Source organism: Blennius ocellaris, assembly GCF_963422515.1.
Source record: "Blennius ocellaris genome assembly, chromosome: 7".
Lineage (NCBI taxonomy): Eukaryota > Metazoa > Chordata > Actinopteri > Blenniiformes > Blenniidae > Blennius > Blennius ocellaris.
Window position 1 is genome coordinate 19,953,399 of NC_137656.1, and position 15,308 is coordinate 19,968,706.

General features: G+C 43.0%; 2 protein-coding genes across 2 annotated transcripts; one reads left to right on the forward strand and one right to left on the reverse strand.

Moving 5' to 3' along the window:
- Nucleotides 1-352: 352 nt before the first annotated feature.
- On the reverse strand, nucleotides 353-7,352 carry prkg1l (protein kinase cGMP-dependent 1, like; the record flags this gene model as incomplete). Its single annotated transcript, XM_080499194.1, has 19 exons — nucleotides 353-369; nucleotides 438-520; nucleotides 615-677; nucleotides 931-1,053; nucleotides 1,176-1,339; nucleotides 1,420-1,561; nucleotides 1,654-1,743; nucleotides 1,847-1,986; nucleotides 2,103-2,199; nucleotides 2,860-2,937; nucleotides 3,065-3,130; nucleotides 3,321-3,415; nucleotides 3,624-3,701; nucleotides 4,054-4,117; nucleotides 4,378-4,483; nucleotides 5,859-5,972; nucleotides 6,528-6,694; nucleotides 6,916-7,039; nucleotides 7,163-7,352. The coding sequence occupies 19 exons, from the start codon at nucleotides 7,350-7,352 to the stop codon at nucleotides 353-355; spliced, it is 2,001 nt and encodes a 666-aa protein (XP_080355320.1).
- Nucleotides 7,353-9,658: 2,306 nt separating this feature from the next.
- ubl4a (ubiquitin like 4A) lies at nucleotides 9,659-15,078 on the forward strand. Its single transcript, XM_080499632.1, has 4 exons — nucleotides 9,659-9,837; nucleotides 12,729-12,834; nucleotides 12,942-13,174; nucleotides 14,453-15,078. Exons 1-4 carry the CDS (start codon nucleotides 9,790-9,792, stop codon nucleotides 14,558-14,560), a joined length of 495 nt encoding a protein of 164 aa, XP_080355758.1. The 5' UTR covers nucleotides 9,659-9,789; the 3' UTR covers nucleotides 14,561-15,078.
- The last annotated feature ends 230 nt before the right edge of the window (nucleotides 15,079-15,308 follow it).

The window sequence follows — 15,308 nt, forward strand, 5'->3', positions numbered from 1 at the left end:
TGTTTATTTAGTTACATTCAAGTGCGGTGATGTCACGGGACTGTGTTTGTGAATCTATACAGACATTACGCCAAGGAAACAGTCTCGGGTTAGCACGGTAGGCAACACGGTTCATTTATCAAACTATCTGAGGTAAGTGATACCGTGGAAAATATTTTTTTGTTTGAAAATATAATTAATTCTTGATGTCGGTAAGACTCGGGGCAGTGAATTATTCATGAGGACTAAACCTGAAGATGATGAAGTATTATCTGACAGTTTATTTTTCCACTTCACAGAGATCCGTCAGAAGTCCTCCCAGTTAGCGCAGGGCTCCGCCGAGTCCTCCGCATAAAATCGACACGTATTGTTTTCAGGAGGGTGTCTCACCTGGAAGACGGTACAACAAGAATGAAATCAAACCAGAATATGCAACAACAGAGAAGACAAATTAAAACCCAGTATTCTATTTACCTTAGGAACAGCCGGTGGTGTGAGTGTTCTTTTACAGAGTCCGTCCCAGTTGAATCCTTCAAACCACCTGAATTAAAAGTATCAGAGTACCAATAACACCACGTCTCCAAGTAGAGGCCGGGGTTTTTTTTTTCTCCAGTGTGATAAATATGTAGTCTTACTTGTGCTTCTGAATGTCCTTGGCCCCGTTTCTTCGACTGCCCAGTCTCTCGGAGGGATTGTTCCTTGGAAAGTCAAAGAATACATGAATACATCAACCATTAACTAATTATTCAATTGTTTCGTCCCGGCAGAGGCTGCAGCCAGTGAACCTGCATTGTTTCTTCATCTGTTCTCATTTGTTTGTGTGTTTGTCAGCTGGAAGTAAGCAAGTGTTTTGTTTTGTTTTTCTGTTTAAGTAAACTCTAAGGAATCCGTAGAAAAGTGTCATTAGTTTTCATGTTGTGTTTCATTGTGTTGGATGTGCTTTATTTACACCTGCACAGCTTCTTTATGAGACTGGAGGCGCTCTTGCTGATGGTTTTTGGGAAGTTGATCTGATCGATGCCACGAATGGTTGCAGTTAGAATCTTCATCGGGTCGGAGCTGCTGAATGGGAGCCTGGGGAGAGAGAGAGAGAGAGAGAGAAAAAAAAGGGGAGCCTTTCAGGACACTTTCAATTTTTAACAGGGGGGGAGGGGGTGAGCTCTGAAAGCAGGGTTGTATAAAATTGCACAGCTTACCCACCACTCAGGAGTTCAAACACAAAAACCCCCAGTGACCAGAAGTCTGCAGAGGTACTGTGGCCTTTGTTCAGAATGATTTCAGGCGCCATGTAGCCCAGAGTACCACAGAAAGTCCAGGTTTTCTTACCCATCTCAACCTTCTTCAGACATCTGGAGCCCATCTAGAAGAAACAGACTTGTAGACACTCACTGGTACCTTTGGTAAAAACCCAATATGAGGACTTGTGATACGTCGTAGTACCAGCTTGGCATAGCCGTGCTCATCCAGGAGAACATTTTCAAGCTTGACGTCTCTATAGATGACATCTCGACTGTGCAGAAAGGTCAAGGCCCCGACAACACAGGCTGTATAGAGCCTCGCGCTGCATTCATCCAAACACCCCCTGAAACAGTTTGGTGGAGAACTAATTTAACCATTGTACTATAACATAACATTGTGAAATAAAGCAATTTTCCTTTAGTTTGGATTACTTACTTTTCTTTGAGTAGACTTGATAAATCCCCACCGAGACATGCCTCTGTTAAAAAGTACAGGCGCTCGGGATCTCGGAAGGTCTTATATAGCCTGTGATCAAGAAATGTATTGAAATGTTAGCTCCCTTTACATCCTGAACACGTGTCGACAACAAGACAGTCATAACTAGTCGACCGTAAACTGAGTGACACACCTGACGATGAAGGAGCAGCGGGTCTCCATCAGGACATGACCTTCATTCAGGACGCGTTCTTGTTGAGCGTCGTTGAGGATCATCTTCTTTGAGAGGACCCTCATAGCGAAAAGACTTTCGACGTTGCTCTTTAGTTGTACCTGAGAGCGGGGGGGGGGGGATCGATACATTACATTATAGAAACATGGAATCCCAATGAGGAGCGAGCACAAGCCATCTGTGTCATTGTGTGAGGAGCTATAAGATCAAGCATTACCAGGTCTACGTGACCAAACTCCCCAACTCCCAGAGTGCAAATAATCTGAAAATCACTTAAGGTAGAAGGCGAGGGCAGAGCTGGATCCACGTCTGACCTGCTCAGAGGGAAAACAGGGGTGAGCCGCTCGCTCATATTTGCTATTCGTGCATCGGTTGTAACATTATTGTGAAGGTGAATTGAATAACACACATTATCGCTTTACCGTGGCACCTGTTTGAGCTGGGATAGGCAGCGAGCGAGCAGTTGATGTGTGAGAAGCAGGGAAAATAGGCGAAAGTAATGATTTGAGGGGCGGCAAATTGTGATGACTGGGTCAGAGCATTTCCAAAACTACAGCTCTGTGGGGCGTTTCCAGTCTGCAGAGGTAAATATTAGGACTGCATAATGTTAGTTATTTTTGATCCGGACAGGGGCATTTCAAAAAGAAGAGCAGTTGTTAACTTTTTTGGTTTTTTTCCCCCATTTTCCCTTGATTTGAGTTTTTTTCTGGCTTGTGGCCTTTTTCCAAGCAGTGAACCCACCACAGTGTCATCAAGGCTCATTGAATTACAGGCGGAGAGCGAAGGCTGAGCGGGACAAGCTACTGGCACTAAAACTACTGCAGAGGTTAATGCTGGTCGCGATAGGAGGCTGTCACACTGCACAATGCGTCAACGTTTGTGGCGTATCTCGCGGCACAGTGGCAGACTGCTGAGGCGGATTGTTAAGGCCGATTGTGTGGATGCAAATACATTTGTGTTGCAATTCTCCTCACTCGACTTCAGATTCATCGCTCTGCTGGCCCTGCTGACGGAAGTCAAATGTCACCCCATCGATAACGTCTTTGAAGGCGCTGAAACACAAAAGCCTTGTGAGATTTGCTAATCTACACAGTCATTCGTGATGCAGAAAGTGAATCGGTTACAAGCTAAAGATTGTTGTTTTTAATCACATTTTCTTTTTTTCAAATAGAACCTTACTCTCCGTCTATCACCAAGCACGTAACGTCTTCAGCAGCAATCACATTCACCGTGCGAATGTCTTCACTGGAAAGAGAGGCAAAATAAAAACAATAGGATAAAAGCTGGTCAATGTCGCGTATGTACGCATTGTCTAAATAGAAAATAAAGCTAGAATACATGGCACACATGCTGTAGCATTCAACAAGTTGTGATTCCTAAAGGCTGCAGAAATTCCTCTACGTCGTGATCTGAAAGTCCGATATTTGCGTCTTACCAACACAGAGCTTTTTCTCCAAACCACTGTCCCTCTGACAGCTTGGAGAGCACGGTGTGCTCTTCATGCCCCGGCCTCTTTTCTGTCACTGTCACCTGGGGAAAAAAAAAAAAAAAAAAACCAAAAGACAGCAAATGAAAGGGAAGCAAGAGTGCAGAGCAAATGCAGTGAGGTCAATTATCATCACTGTAATGTCATTTCCAATGCTCTGACATTTTGTCCTCTTTAATTCAGATCTTTTTTCCCCCCCTCTATGCATGCCTCATTTCATCAGTGCAGCAGGCAGAGAGCATAAAGCTTTACCTGGCCTTCACTAATGATATAGAAAGTGTCTCCTGTGGCTCCCTGTCGAATGATGTAGTCACCATCCTTGTAATGTGTCTATGAGAGAGAGATGACACGGGAAGCAAAGGGAGAAAAATTGCTTTTAAAAAAAAAAGGAAATTGGGAGGGGAAAAAAAAATAATAGAAAGAAAAAAAAAACCATTATATCCAGAAACAAGGAGCAATTAATTCCGGCTACCAATGTGCCTGTTGGCTTACCAGAGTAAAACAAAGAAAAAAAACACAGGGGCTGAGAGCAAACATTTCTGTTTACAAGGATCCGGCGGTCCTTCTGTCTGCACACGTAATCTATTAGCTGAGTGAAGAGACTGTTTGAAGAGACAGAGATGGCTATACAATATTATGCATCACATTAAAAAAAAAAGAAAAAAGAAAAAGTAATCTGTACCTCCTCCATTAGATCAGACACTTTCATGATGACATCCTCTGGCAACGACTGCAGGAAGGGAAGGCTGTGCACAAGTACAAAAGGGGGCAACGTTAAGATATCATTCGCAGTGGCAGGTTTGATACGAGTTAGATTTAATTTGTACACAGATAGTCGCAGCGTGAGCGCGTACAGAATATTTCTCGGGCTTGGGGCCCAGAGGTAAAAGACTACAGGCTGCGTTATGACGACGAATCAAATGACCCTTTCGGACATTGCCGGAATACAGAGAGCCTTTTTGGGTGGCGCACCATGTCAAATCAAGCATGTCGGGCTGATGTTCACCTTCTCAGCAGCTCCACGGAATGAGAGAGACGGTTCAGACCTCGTTGCATAAGTATGGTCTGGTAGCCCTGGCGGTCGATGACCCACAGCTTGCTGTCCGTTTGTGCTGCACAACAGAAGACAGAGGATGAGGAGGTGATAAAGGTCTTCTCAGTGACAGCTGAACTCGGGCGGAAACACTCAAAGACACATGTTGTCTGAGATGATGGGCGTGTGATTCAGGTCGAGCTGTGGCCTGAAGAGCAGAGCGGGGAGCATTCCAAATGCTGTGGCTCGAACAAGAAGGGATGTGTGTGCTTACTTTCCTGGTGGAGGATATTTAATAGTCTAATCTAATACCTTTCAACATGATGACCCTTTTTCTTTATAATAGAGCTTGAAGGAGAGTGTAAATTAATAATGACCCATATTGATTGTTTCACAGAAGCTCCCTGCAAATGGAAGTAAATGTCCTCTTGACACTCTAATTATATCCAACAGCCGATGACATGGCACAGACCTGATAATCTTAATTTCACTGTTTGGCTCTCAAGGTTCCACTTCACCGCCATATGACAAGCGTTTAATGGCAGTTACGTTTCTTTTCTTCTTCTTTTTTTTTTTTTAAATTTCCACCAGAGATTTCTCGAGAAGTGAAACGCTCATCTCAGACGAGGGTTTGGAGGATTCTGGAGCCGCACTTGGTGACGACGCCCCGTTTTCACCTGCTCCTTTATAACTGTCACAATGAAAGGCACCGCACAAGCAGACGCCTCACTGATGGTCTCAGATGGCCACAGTGAAAAAAGAAGAAGAAGAAAAAAAAAAGCAATTTCAGGTCAGACAGGAGATAAACGCGGTGGGCTCTGAACGGATCCAAAGAGACGGTCTGACACAATCGGACGCAGAACAAAGAACGGCAGACTGCCGGCATGAACTGAGCATTGTTGCCAGAGAGAGATAACGCAAAGCAGGAGAAACGTCGAGGCACCAAACACGGAAAATAAACACATTTTTTCCATTTAGGCTGGTCCCGGCCACTTCCACAGCCTATTTATTAGTGAAACCAGGTCAGATGCACACGGCGATGGCGGAGAAAGTTTTCCCGGAGGGGGACTCTGTGATCAGCCGTGAGACGGAAATGACTGCACACTTTCTATTTTATCAGCGATGTGACAACTTTTCACCCCAGAAATGTGCACATGAAAGGCGATCAAATGCATCACGCGTCAGGAAATGTCTTCAGAAGTGTGGTGGATGCGTGTGGGATTGAAAAGAGGAGATGTGGCACTCAGACTGCCGCCTGCGAGCTGAACATTTTCTAAATCACCCCCCATTTCTGAAAAGCGATTACAAACACCAGTGTCCTGTCGGAAATCTGTCCGCTTGAGATTTTCTGTTGAAAAACTGAATTATTTATATTCCCGTCAAATCAAAATTAATCGCAATGCCACCGGTGTTCAGTGACGACAACGAAAGTACCCACGACAATGCTTTGGTACCTGAGACAGAGCAGATGTGAGTGCAGCTGTAGAGCAACGCCAGCTCCCCAAACATGTCTCCCGGTTCAATTGTGAGGAGCTTGATTCCATCTTTTGTTATCTCCAGCCTCCCTCCTGTCAATAGACATACACCCAGTGAGGAAACGCTGCATGTACACAAGACACAGAGGTGCTGCCCGATTGAAGCGCCGTCTGAGTCTCGTTGTTCACAGAACAGATTTTCACATCAGCAGCTGAGATTAGAGGAGAAAAGAGTAAAGGGGAGATCGGGCAGCTTCTCTCCATCACCTGTAACATTACACATTCAGCCAATACTGCTCAGGATGATGAAACACCGGTGAACTGTGCGAGCAGCACAAAGCACAACCTCTTGTCTCCTGGGTCTCCAGGTTCAAGTTGACGTCTCAACACATCGCAATGCAATGTAGGTCACCGGCTGTTCTGGAAGTAGCTCCTCTTTTCTTGCTCAGACATGCAGTTGTGTCACTAATATTGTGCTCAGAGGAAGAGCAGATTATCTAATTAAATTGTGAACCAGCCGGGATAGCTACAGATAGGATGATTATGCATCATTTCATCTGGATTTTAAGCAGTTATCATATTAGATAAATCCTAATAACACACTTAAGTATGATTAATGTGAGGAATTGTAAGAAGAAAATGAGTTACCTTCTAAAACATAAGCCTGATCCCCAGTAGCCCCTTCCTGAATGACATAACAGCCTTGATTGATGGAGGTGCGGTACATACAGGCTGTGATGGCGCTTATTTCTCCTTCATCAAGGTTCTTCAACAAGTCATTTTTCACCAACGCTGCCTTAATCAGCCTCTGAGACCTGCAAACATGCAGGTGAAAGGACACAAATTCTGCATTTCACGGCAAATTATCTAACACCTTGAATACAGTGTCCAAGGCTACAGCATTGGAAGTGATTAAAAATATTTGTTGATGTCAGTGTGAGTCATGCAGAAAGCAGTCACTGAGCCTTAAACATCACAGAGTCTGATTCTGCAGTTTGCGTGGATGTTATACTGAGAGAATGCAGCATGCTCTTACTCCTGGCTTTTGTCACAGTTTCTGTGTGAAACCAAGGTGAGAGTCACGGGGTCCACGCTGAAGGGTTCACAGATAACGGTCTTCCTGCTGGAGCCCTGGCTGCTTTCACTTTGAGCCGCACACGCTACAGAAAGAACCGCACATAATATAAAAGACAGCATTCAAATGTGGTTCAAGGTTTATTTTCAGTTTTTTTTTTTTTTTTTTGCTTTGAAGCCATGAAGTGAACAAGCATTATTCTCTGTACCTGCACCGGCTGCAGACGTTCCTGGGAGAGAGACGGTGGCTCTGTAGCGATCCAGCTCTTCCTGCAGCCTACGAATGAGCTCGTCCTTGGTGTCCAACTCCAGCTCCAGCTCGTCTATGAGCGTGTCCCTCTGGCGAAGCTCCTCAATCTTTAGCTGCAGGGCAAATTGCAGATCTCGAAGCGTCCCCATCACCTGTATAAACGCTGACAACAAATTACACCTCTTGTTACTCAGAAGCATGCACGCCAGTGGCTCACTCCACGTCAAAATGGATATTTTCTGTCTGACGTTGAAATGCAACAAGTTCTCTTTTCTTGTAAGAATCACAGCTAATTCAAAAAAACATTACATTTTGAGATATTTATATTAATATTATATTCATAAATGCAATGGTTTCTGCATGTAGATAGATAGATAGATAGATATATAGATAGATAGATAGATAGATAGATAGATAGATAGATAGATAGATAGATAGATAGTGTTCCAAGGACTCAGTTTTCAGAGCAATAGAAAGAAGTCGATGGATGTCTTTGTCCACTGAGCTTGCAGTGCAAGGTTTCCAGCAACAGAGCACACAATACAGCTTATTTATTCCTGCACTACTCTGTTTACTCTGTTATTGTGCTTATCTATTGGACTTCCTCTCACGCATCTTAATAGAAAAAAATAATAATTCAAGGACACTTGGGGAAAAAATGGTAAGAAAGAAAAGAGAAAAGAGGCATGTGCTGCAGGAGTTGTGCAAAAAGACAACAACAAAAAAAGACAACAACTCACTTCAACATAGAAGTCCCAACAGAGATAAACAGAATTGATTTAGCATGCCAGTCTCAGTGCCATAGACTCTAAAAGATAACCTGTTAATAGACAGTTATATTTCCAATAGATTGTCAATATAGCTCATTATACAGAATGTAATAATACTAACACGGTCCTCCGGTATTTACCAGCACACACACACACACACACATATACATAGAGAGAGAGCACTCACCACGCGCTGCCTGCCTGGTTGTGGGGTCTGTCTCACTTGTCCTGGATCGGTTCGTCCCGATGCGTGTGCGCGCTCACAGTCCACCCGACAGGTGCACGCCCCCTCGTTAGACGCACAGCGAGGGATGCGCGTGTGTCTCTCCGGGGCTGCGCGCAGACAGCAGCCAATCACATGACCGACACAGAGGAGACCATCCGGGAGGCTGAAGTGAGAAATGCTGGGACTGGATCAGAACTGGGTCAGAGGATCCTCGGGGTATTTCTCAGCCCGGAGGGAGAGGCGTGTCTCCTGCACACTGGATTAATTATTTGACTCCTGCAACAAAGTGTGAAGGAGATTACCACCTGGCTGACAGCAGTGATGGGACCAGCTGTCTGGTTAAATGCATTTTGAAGACATTTTCTTAAGGCAATTACTTTTCACTGTCACTGCGATGAATGAAGTGGTGCTCACATTATTGTTTGAAAAAAAAAAGAAAAGAAATGCTGGCTGAATGAAACATGCGGCTCTCCAACTCCTCCGTAAAGGCTCCATGAAGCTTTCCGAAAATGTTCTGTTTTTAATTTGTATGTTAATTGCATCCCACACTGATTTTTCAATGTGCTCTAATCTCGAGGCTCTGTTCCAGTCAGTTACAACAAAACATCTAAACCAGCCAGGATAAATGGCATGGCTAAAAAAAAGAAAGAAAAAGGGATAAAATGGGTAAAACTACACAAGAAATTAAATAACTCAGGAAAAAAGTGGTCGAACTAAAATTATATAATAATTTTAGTTTGTTTTTTAGTCGATATAGCCTTTTCTTTTTCAGAAAAGGGGGAACAAATAGGAAACATGGGAAAAAAGGGAAGAAAGAAAAATGTTTTTAAAAAAGAAACAAAAGAAACTAACAAAAAGGAAAAAAGAACAAAAAAGAAGGAAAAGGGGGAAAAGAAAATGGTTGAAAAAAGGCAATAGGAAAAAGAAGGAAAAAATACAACAAACTAAAAAGGAAAACCCACAAAAGAAATGCCACTATAGCTAAAACTGCTCGAATCATTAGGAAACTCATATGGCTGTAACTCGTTTCTTTAGGTCATGCAGGTTGTGCACCCCTGGATTCGGTTGGTATAGGACAAGAAGGGTACAAACATTACCCATACAACTTCAGTTGATTTTGGTGATCAAAGTCGAAGAAAAATATTGTTGTCAAAATCTCAATTCAAAATACAATGTGGAGAGAACTTCTGAGAAAAGTGTAGACTCGAGCTTGATTATACATTGATACTGGGATTTTATTGTTTTCACTACTGCTTTATTTTCGAATCAACCTCCCAAAAATGTGTCTTGGCTTTTCTAGGATTAGTATGTCTTATGCTGGAACAATTTAAATCACAGCTCACAAAACAACTTGGCTTTTCTTTCTGTACTGCCTATGTTGTAATACCACACTCCGGCCACTGTGGGGCAATAGCTCGCTCTATCCGAAGATGTTGTGCAGTGAGCGGCTGTGGGAGAAGAAGATGGGCTGTTAAAAAGAGAGGATCCTCTAAGAATATCAAGAACTTATATAAAAGTTACGTTAGCGGGGTTTTATTTCTTCCTTTGTTGTACGGTCGCTCGACTGCGTTTTGTTCGTGGTCTTCAAAGATGATTCTCACGGTGAAACCTCTTCAAGGAAAAGAGTGCAGCGTGCAGGTGAGTGAAGCACCGCCGCTAACAGAATGCTAAATGCTAACGAGGCAAGCCCGTTTCGCCCCGGCTGCTCTGATCTGCCCCACGCTGCGCTGCGTCTCATAAAGACAATGAAACATATTCTTGTTGCCTCTACGCGGGTGTTATTGATCAAAATACACCGTGGCTACACGAAGACGGATTAACAGCCACCCTTTAGGCGAGCCAACATTAGCTCGCCTGTTAGCCACCTCCTGGAGTAATGCGCCCTGAACGATACAGTCAGACTTTTCTCTGCGTTCCATCGTTCAAACAGCAGATCAGAGGCACCTTGTGGTCGTGTTGCTTTGTCTTGCTTTTTGTCAGCTCATATGAAGCTGGAACGTTGCTGTTAACCCGGTCTTAACAGCGTTATAGTCATACTTATAATACGTAATAATTTATCTGATTACTAGTATCGTTTGGTAATTGTATAAATTACAATGTGCCTGATCGTTGTCACAAAAAAAATGTACCGTACTAACATTGTTTGTGTGTTTACCAGTTTGTTGCCCCATGTGTTCACTGGGTGCCTGCCTGGGCCTCCTGTTTGAACACGATAAGGTTACAGGATGAGGCACAAACAACAGGAGGACGCCAGAATACAAAACACACAGCTGGTTGATGAGTGATATGAAGGTTTATTACTTAACTGTAGGGGTCTGTGCCGTTTTAAAGATTGCATTTCATCATTAAACTACTTCCTTGTGTACAGCAGTTTCAGCCCAGATATAGACACTAGACAGCCCTGGTACATCATACTTTATACATTCATCCATCTTCTATCCTTATCACGATGAGCAGTGGTGGCCTCGCAGGTAGAGAAGCAGACTTTGGACCAGAGGTTTGCATGTCACTACTGTGGGTCCCTGAGGAAGAGAAGTATGTTGAAGTTATTTCACTTCATCCTACAAAGGGTCTCAGGGCGGATCCGTGCTGATGACAGGCACAGGTGTAATGCATCCTGGAGCCATCACTATTCCATCACAGGGCACAAAATTATCTGGAACATATATATATATATATATATATGTGTGTGTGTTTAATAGTCTGTATTAAATAACTGTAAATGGTTTTGTGTCACTACATTGTTTATTTATTAATATTTATGAATGTAATACTGTTTGGATTTCAGAGGTCTCGATTGAGCTATTTGTTCATCTTTGTTTTTTTTTAACTGGATTGCTTTATATCAACAGCTATTTTTCTTCAGCTACACTATTAACAGGGCAGAATAGAAAGAAATAGGAATCAGAGATACAGCAGCATAACGCATTATAGTTCAACAGCAGTGTAAACCAACAACTTAAATACAACAATAAAGGATAATTACTTAAAAAAATGACAGATGTTAGAATTAATGCCATTTTATTGTAGAGTTTCATTACAATAAAATACAATAAATTCTGATGGGTTCGAATCCCACTCTATCCAAGTCATTGTTGTTGTGTCCTTGGGCAAGGCACTTTACCCACACTGCCTTGTATGAATGGGTATAAATGGTGCATGAATGTTGGTGGTGGTTTGTGCGAAATGGCAGCCACGTCGGTATGCCCCACGCCCACGTCAGTATGCCCCATAAATCCAAGCTGTTATTATTATTATTAGATTATAAGACTAGAACAAACTACATGACTGCTGAGTTTCGGTTTGTAATCCAACAGGGAAAATGTTAAGTCAGAGTTGCAAAGATTACGAAAAGTAAAGACTCTAGAAAGTCCTCAAACAACTGTTTCTATTAAACCTTTTTTCTGTTTCTTTACGTCTTTTGTAATCATGAAATGAACGCTTAATACCTTAATACCCACATTTTCCATGTTCCTGGTTAACTTTTTGTTTTCAAGCCCAAACAACTAATCAATTGAATAGATAATTTGCAAATGTATTAATTGTTTTTTTTTTTTTTTAACCAAAACGTTAGTAATTTAGCTTTACAGTGACAAAATTCAATCCAACTCCCATCATGCAAGGTAAACAAAACATGTTTAAAAAACCAGGATGGATTCTAATCTGGTATGTTAGGTTTGACTATTGTTGACGTGTCCAAGTGTAGCCTGAGTTTCCTGAGATCAACTAACTCCAACTGCCCTGCACCTGTGAATAAGATACAGTGGGGCTGAAGGTGATGGATGTTTGTCTTAAAATATTTAATGGATGATTGAATGAATGCCTCTCCAAAAGAAAGCACTTGCCTTTTACTGTGCATTTCAAGATGTTTTTTTTTATTGATTTCATGTGCTACAGTTATGACAAGTTTTTCATTTAAGGTGCGGTACACAACTTACTGAAAGTGTGCAGAGAGCATCAGTATGTGACCCAGCAGCTCTTTCACTCGCTACTTCTTTTTCCAAGTGCTCCGTTGAAAATAAAATGGCACCCACCCGCCGCGAAGTATCCCCACAAATAACTGTGTTTACTCTGCTTTTTGGGAATAACAGTCGCAGCACGCTTCTTGAGTGGAGAGAAACAAACGGGCCTTTTCTGACGGGTCGACGCGGAGATTGCTCTCATTCGTGTGAATTTCAGTGGAACGTTGTTGGGAAAAGAATTTCTGATTTTGTGTGCGTGCGCCTTTGACATCGGTGTTGGTGGATTGATCCCCGTCGGCTCTGTCATCATTGGTGTGTGATTGTGATTTAAAAAAAACGTGTCCTGCAGGGTTCAGCTCTCTCCCAGTTGCAGCACAGCTGATTGCAAAGAAGAGCTCGTTATTGGGCTTTTTCCACAACCTCGGTGATGATGTCATCCTGAGATTCAGGTCTGCTGAAGCAGGGAGAGAGCTGAAACGTGCAGGACAGGGGCCCTCCAGGACTGAGTTTGGACACCCCTGCTCTCATGCTGCCTCTGTAACATTTACACGGCTGTTGTTGCTGCAGGTGACTGAAGATGAAAAAGTCTCCGCAGTCAAGGAGCTGGTGTCGGAACGTCTCAACATACCGGCAAACCAGCAGCGGCTGCTCTACAAAGGGAAAGCGCTTGCAGGTACAACGGACGAGACAGAAGTCGATTTATCACGTTCATCAGTTCTTTTCTTCGTCCATCAAATGTTTACCTCTGTGATGATGGTAGACTGTGTGTATTTCCTCCAGATGAACACAGACTGAGTGATTACTCCATTGGGCCAGAGGCGAAATTGAACCTGGTGATCCGTCCTGTGGGGGAGAGGACCGGGGTGTCTGGGTCGGCCGTCGCCAGCAGCAGCAGCAGCAGCAGCAGCAGCAGCAGCAGCGCCCATGGAGGAGTGTGGCAGAGCGTCTCCACCATACTGGCTCGACATTTCACTCCAGCCGATGCAGCTAAAGTCCACGAACAGCTTATTAAGGTATTTCAACCCCTTTATGTTTGGGCACTGTGATCTTGATTAAAGATTGAATACTTGCTCCTACTTGTAGATTATTGGATGGTTGTAGTTTCTATGTGGCGTAGTATTTCTATCGCCAATCCCTGTGATTTTAAGATTGGTATTTAAATCCTTATTGGTCAGGCCAGTGAGCCTGTTTGCAGAATAAAATCCTCCGTACAAAACCAAAACTTGGCTATTCATGTTCCCTTGATCTCTGCAGGCAAATTCCTTCCTTTTTAAAATCTCAAAAAACTCGCTCTGGCTTTGACTGATCTCTTTGTTGAAGCTGGTTTGTGTGATTCTACATTTTCATATATTATTTTTTTTCTTTTTTTCCTGAACTCATTTGGTTAAAGCACTTTCTAACCATGTTTTTCAGCTTGCACAAATGGAATTGTGAACACTGCAAATGGAACACATTTAGGGGCGCAGTTGCAGTTTGAAATGGTTTGCGGGGGACAATTATGTAGAATGAACATGGAGCTGTGTGGGCAACGTAATTTAATGTCCGAAAATATGAGCACACGTGAAAGTGGTTCCAGGTGACTGCTCCAGTGAGTCCTTGGGGACGTCTGAAGTTTTAGGAACTTATTCCAGAGAGACAGTATTTTTAGCTCTCTGTGAATAACTGTTAGTACTGCAGGGAGGCAACACTCCTCTTCAGCAGGTTTTCTTTAACAACCTCTGAGCTCCTCTCGGTCTCCATCCCTCGTCACGAGCCTGAAGAAACCGTCTGACACAGTCTCCATTTTTAGTCACACAATCTGCAGCGAATTAGATATAAAATCTACATTACATTGGGAAACGAGTGTCAGCTTGTTCCTCAGTGCAGATTTTATTTTAGTTTTTTTTTTGTTATATTACTCATCAAAAGGTCCATCTTGTAGAATATCTTTGTTGAAATAGCTCTCCTGGACTGATTTTGCACGTAGCTTGAACTATTAACTAAATAGTTGACTTGCTCAGTTCAGCCGACTCTGCTTTTTATACTCTGTTAGCGTTGGTCTGAGTTTAGAAACAAGACGTGGAGTTTCAGACTGGTGCATCCACATCCTGAATGAATAAATAAGTAGTTACCATTACTAGGTTTTCTGCTGGTTTGTGTGTCTTTTATCCCTGAAATATTTCTCGAGATGCAAAAGAGCACACATAAAGTCCCCTCCTTTGTCTTTCTGTCCTTCATGCCGTATTATACATAAACATCCGCTTCAATAACGTCATCTGAAATAATCAGTCCTTTCTCTTTCTCTTCTGAAGGATTATGAGCGTTCCCTTCGACAGCTCAGCCTGGACGACATCGAGCGCCTGGCTGGGAGGCTGCTTCACCCAGAGGGCGAGAACATGGACACCTCATACATGGACTAGGAATGCTCCGCGCCTCAAGCTGCTTTTGTCGCGACTAGTGTTTGAGAGGCGCTCAGTGCTTGGACATGCGTACAGTGTTGATAGTGTGAGGCTGTATCGGTTTCTGTGCAGAGAGCTCACGGCGTGTGAGCATGGATAACAGTGACTGATTATCTCTGCACCGGGGCTTTCTTATCCACGCGCCAAGGACTTGGGTAAGAAAACACGGCTACTTTAAATCGGCCCTTGTCATCCAATGGCACAGTGGTGGCTCCTCTCCTGATCGCGTAATATCCGAACACAAAGGATTCCATTCGTGCTGTTTTTTTTGGTTTTGTTTTTCACATGATCTCTGGCTGCTACCAAACCCAGGGGGCTCTAACTTCTACTGGAGGGTATTTATTTGTAATATCTGTTAAATGTTTTTTTTGTTTTTTTTCCCTTCTTTTAACCCACCGGGAGCAGATAAACCATGCTTTATCCAATAACTTACTGATGACCATTGTTAATTTGTAAATATGTTTCTATTTACAAACATTAAAATATAAAAATATACTTGCTCTTTGTGTTGTCTATTCATGCATGTACACCCAGCGGTCAGACTGTTACAGGAGGAGGTATTGAGGTATTGAGTCCAGGAAGTACTCTGCCAGTGTCCAGCATCCCAGGACGGAACAAAGGAGTATAGAATATGGACGGACATCTTTGCCAACCTGCTGGCTCACTGTCGATTTATTGTTTTGGTGTTTTGAGATGGCTGTGCATGTGA

Bases quoted from the DNA above. Each gene is read 5' to 3' on its own strand.
- ubl4a (XM_080499632.1), top strand. From the start codon at position 9,790: ATGATTCTCACGGTGAAACCTCTTCAAGGAAAAGAGTGCAGCGTGCAG. The intron at 9,838-12,728 runs GTGAGTGAAGCA...TTGTTGCTGCAG, and splicing joins GAAAAGAGTGCAGCGTGCAG to GTGACTGAAGATGAAAAAGT. The intron at 13,175-14,452 runs GTATTTCAACCC...TCTCTTCTGAAG, and splicing joins TCCACGAACAGCTTATTAAG to GATTATGAGCGTTCCCTTCG.